The following is a 4,090-nucleotide window of genomic DNA, read 5'->3' on the forward strand; positions in this document are numbered from 1 at the left end:
TGGAAAATGGCTGCAATGAAACAAAGAGTGAAAAATTTAAAGGGGTCTGAATACTTTCCGTACCCACTGTATATGAGAGGAACTGTGTGTGTCAAAGGAAGTCCCCCAGCAGACTCATATTCATATATTACTCATCAACCACGGCGGTGCTGCTAGCAGGAGCTAGCTATGCTACCGTTGCGTCGTCATAAACTGAAGATATGTTTGGTGTCAACTTGTGTACGTGTGTGGATTGTTTGTTGGCCGGGAGTGTCAACTCATGCTGGTAGTGCCAGGCAAGTCCATTACTTTGATTGCCGTTTGACAATCTGTCTTTATGACAGGCGACCGTGGAGCTGGTAGAAGAGAAACACATCGATCTATTACCCTGCGACCTCCGGCGGCTTTCAAATTTAGCCCTGCGCACAGATGGACATGTTGAGTGCTTCTCGACAGAATCGGGTATTGATTGTGTGGAAGTTAATGGCAGAGTCATATTTTTCTGTGTGTATCTGACTCAACCCTCCTGTCACCCATTCGTCCCCGCGATCTGTTCTTATGATTCATTAGCGCCGCCACACAACCTCCTGTTTTGTTTATTCTATTTATTCTGAATAAGCTGCCAGTTACCACCCGTATTCATCTTTCCACCAATAACTCCAGTATTCCCCATTGATCTAATCATATGCTCCATCTCCTGTTCTCATCTCACAGAAATTTAAAACAGCACCTGCTGCTCGCACAGTAAACACACCAAAAAAAAAAACAGTCTGATCCCCAAGGGTATTTTTGAATTCTTTTTTATTTTGTCGTGCTTTGTATCTTTCCCCTATAAAGAAATAGTTAGCTATATATCAACAATGACACATGGACTCTAAAATAAACAAGAGTGAAAGACAGGAGAAGAGACGACTAGGCACAGGAGACGAAGAGAGAGACTGGGAAAGAGAGGAAAGGTAAGAGTGAAAACAGACAGCAATTTCTCTACAGTAGAACTAAAAACAAACCATGGGAAGTGTACATTTCTTTAACATTTACATTATAATAATAACAACGGCAATAATAATAACATTAACAACAATCATAATTGTTCAAACAATAATAATAATTCATAACAAATCCATAAGACCTCTGGTTCTCATAAAGACAAATGACTTTTTTTTATATTATTTTATTTATTTATTTTTAAAGATCACTGGACAGTGGTTTGTTCGGCGTTGCACCTCTATAGGCTAATATTCTGTGTTAGTATAGTTGCTTCATAATGCGTTTCAATAGTAAACATTTTTTTATATTTCCTAAAAGTTTCATTTCATTTATGTTGCTGTTCTTTTTTTATACAAATAAGGAATTCAGAGATATGTATACTTGTTCGGTCAACATGTTTACTGTATGTATGAATGTGTACATGTGTGTGTGTGGTGGCATTCTGAAAAAATATCCATCCATTTTATTTTCTGATTCATTCAATCCCCTTGCCCTTCTTACTAAGACTTTTAAACCTTTTTATCCTCTTAATGGCATTCTAAAATAATTAAGCTTTTCTTTAAAGCCTTAGCAAGTCATATTCCTTTCTTCTTTGCAGCCCAACACTAATCCTTTCATTATAGGGAGCCAACAAAGGAGAAACGATAGAGGGGGACCGACAGAGAGAAAGAGAGATATAAATGAAAGGGTGGTAACAGGTGAGCAGAGAGAAAGGAGGTGATGGAGAGTCAATTAGATGAAAAGAGAATAACCTTTTTCTCATTGCTGCAGCGAGAGGGAAAAAGAAATTACTAAAAGATGACTCCTTTTCAAAATTATTGACAGGTCACCCAATAGGGATAGCCAAACAGGGTGGTTAGCATGTCCATAAAGCCTGGATACTTCCCAGGACTCTGGGATGAGCACTCCATTGTTGTAGGGAACTATAAGTTGCGCTCTGTAGGGAAGATGCTTTTCTAGCATCTAACGCTCAATATCTCTTGGTTGTTAAATAGCTGATTTTCTCCAGGCATAGAATTACAGCAGTCATCTGCTTCTAATTTCCCTTCCACTTTGGCGGTTGCAAGGGCAGAGTGCCTGTATTCTTTGTGTTCCCCGCTTCCCCCTCAATCAAAAAAAGTATGTCATTATTTTGTTATTGTCTGCATTCACCTAACCCTCTCATCCACTCTCTCCATTTTTTTCAGGCTTACAGTATATGGCGCGGTTGTTAATGGCTGGTGGGTCTATAGGCTGTCTTTTTCTCAGTCTGTCTATGGGTATGTGTGTGTGCATGGACGATATGGAGTGGAATTTAACGGGATGGATTGGCTGTGTGCAGTATCTGTATACAGTCGTTTTTAGAAGACCACCTGTTATGGCGCTTTGTATAGAAGTGTGTATTTGTGTGTGTGTGGTTGTGTGCGTGTGTGTGTATGTGTGTGTATACTGTTTATAAGGTGGGAGACAGGGAGAGGAAGGGATGGGGTGATGAGGTCAGAGGAGAAGGGGATAGGGAGGGAGAGGGGCTACAGTAGGTACTCTTTCTTGCCCTGGCTGGCGTCGTTCCCGTTGAGGAAAGCCTCCTGCACCTCACCATGTTCATCCAACCCACTGGCCTCATGGGTAAGATAGGAACCTGAATGAAAAGAGACAGAGAGAGCAAGAGGGAGATTGGATGGGGAAGGTTAGGTGGAAAAGCGTCATGATCATTGCAGTGCCATGCAGCATTATCAAACCAACCAGCGCTAATATTATTGAGCTCCATACCTGTGACTGATTAATTAATTAGTTAACTGATTGTTAGTCAATACCAAGCAAGAATAGGCTCTCGTGTACGGTACGAGCCTACCGGCGGAAATTAAAGGTAGAGATGAATGTGTGAATAGAAGAGGCAGAAGAGGAGGGGCAGGTGGGGAAGATAATAGAGAACAGAAGACGGGGAGGGAGGAGAAATTGGCAGAAAAGGGTGGAGGGAAGGTTAGGTGCAAGAGAACAATGCCACGTTTGCGTCACTCACAAAACCCATCAAACACATTTTAACATCCCTCAGGTCCGTATGATTAATGATTCGGTGCAGTACAGGTTACACAGAGAGCAAGAACTGCTCAAGTCATCTTCCTGCTCGAGTCTCCCTTTCACCCCAGGGGTGAGTGACACTCTAATTCTCTGTACCACAGAGGTTGACTGGCATGCTGACAGTCATGGCGGCCCAGAGACAATGCCCTAATGGCTCTTCCTCAACACGGTTTGGTTTTAATGGTCCTGTCTTGGTGCTGATTGGTGGTCAAGTCGTACTGAATGTTGACTGACAGCTTGTCCCACCATAGGGTAAGTAATAGCGGGTTACTGCCTGCTACACTGTTCTGATTATTTCTTGGCAGCTGGGGTGCACAGTTGAAGGCTGCCAACACGGGGGCACTTAAAAAGATAGGGAGCGCAGGAGGCTGCTTTTAATAGATGAGCCTTGATACACTAACATATAGTCATAAAACATGGGGACCACACCTACATTTCCTTCCCCGCCCTATCTCTTCCGCTATCCTGGCCAAGGTCTTCCATCATGGACAGTGTCTGCCGGGAGAGGAACATCCCATCCTGTCTGCTTTGCACTGACAATTTCACACCTCAGTTTAAAAGATTATTTTCAAAGTATCTGGGTGTAAATGGCCTGTAATGATTTTTCCACAGCTTGTTACGCCAGAAACTGGGCAAGATGAGAAAATGTGGCTGTAAAAACCGTGATAAAATACTATTGTGAAAACGTGTGCGCTGCTTGGGAAAGAAACTTTTGTGTTTCTTGGGGGGGTGGGGGGAGGAAGTGTGTGTTTGTTACCTTTCTGTCGAACAGAGCACCAGATGGTGACGATGAGGACACAGATGACGGTGAAAACCAGCAGTGCCAGAACACCACCTATCACTGCATATGGTACTGCACTGTGAGTCTCTACCACTGCACCGGGATCTGAGAAAGAACAGAAGAGACAAACACTGTAGTGTGTGTGGGGGTATATAAAGGGAAATATGGAGATAAAAGGAGAGCGAAGTGAAGGCAAAGAAATGGCGGCAAAAAAGAGAAATGGATCAAAAATGAAAGCAGGAGAGAGGTTGAAAAGATCACATATACACACATACATACACATAT

The 4,090-nt window shown here is 42.6% G+C and overlaps 1 protein-coding gene and 1 long non-coding RNA gene across 6 annotated transcripts in view; one reads left to right on the forward strand and one right to left on the reverse strand.

The window, feature by feature from the left end:
- LOC117946620 overlaps nt 1-4,090 on the forward strand; it is a 19,081-nt gene that overhangs the window by 12,580 nt on the left and 2,411 nt on the right. The window lies entirely within an intron of this gene.
- Nucleotides 766-4,090, reverse strand: part of cadm4 (cell adhesion molecule 4) — a 148,204-nt gene continuing 144,879 nt past the window's right edge. For 3 of the 5 annotated variants that reach the window (XM_034874881.1, XM_034874880.1, XM_034874883.1), the window contains 2 exons: nt 3,782-3,910; nt 766-2,584 (listed from right to left, as the gene is read on the reverse strand). In XM_034874881.1, coding sequence (XP_034730772.1) covers nt 2,475-2,584; nt 3,782-3,910 — 239 coding nt within the window. In that variant the 3' untranslated portion in view covers nt 766-2,474. Of the gene's footprint in view, nt 2,585-2,715; nt 2,794-3,781; nt 3,911-4,090 lie in introns of all 5 variants that reach the window. The other 2 variants (XM_034874882.1, XM_034874884.1) reach the window with 1 other exon arrangement.

Source organism: Etheostoma cragini, chromosome 6 (genome assembly GCF_013103735.1).
Source record: "Etheostoma cragini isolate CJK2018 chromosome 6, CSU_Ecrag_1.0, whole genome shotgun sequence".
Taxonomy (NCBI): Eukaryota; Metazoa; Chordata; class Actinopteri; order Perciformes; family Percidae; genus Etheostoma; species Etheostoma cragini.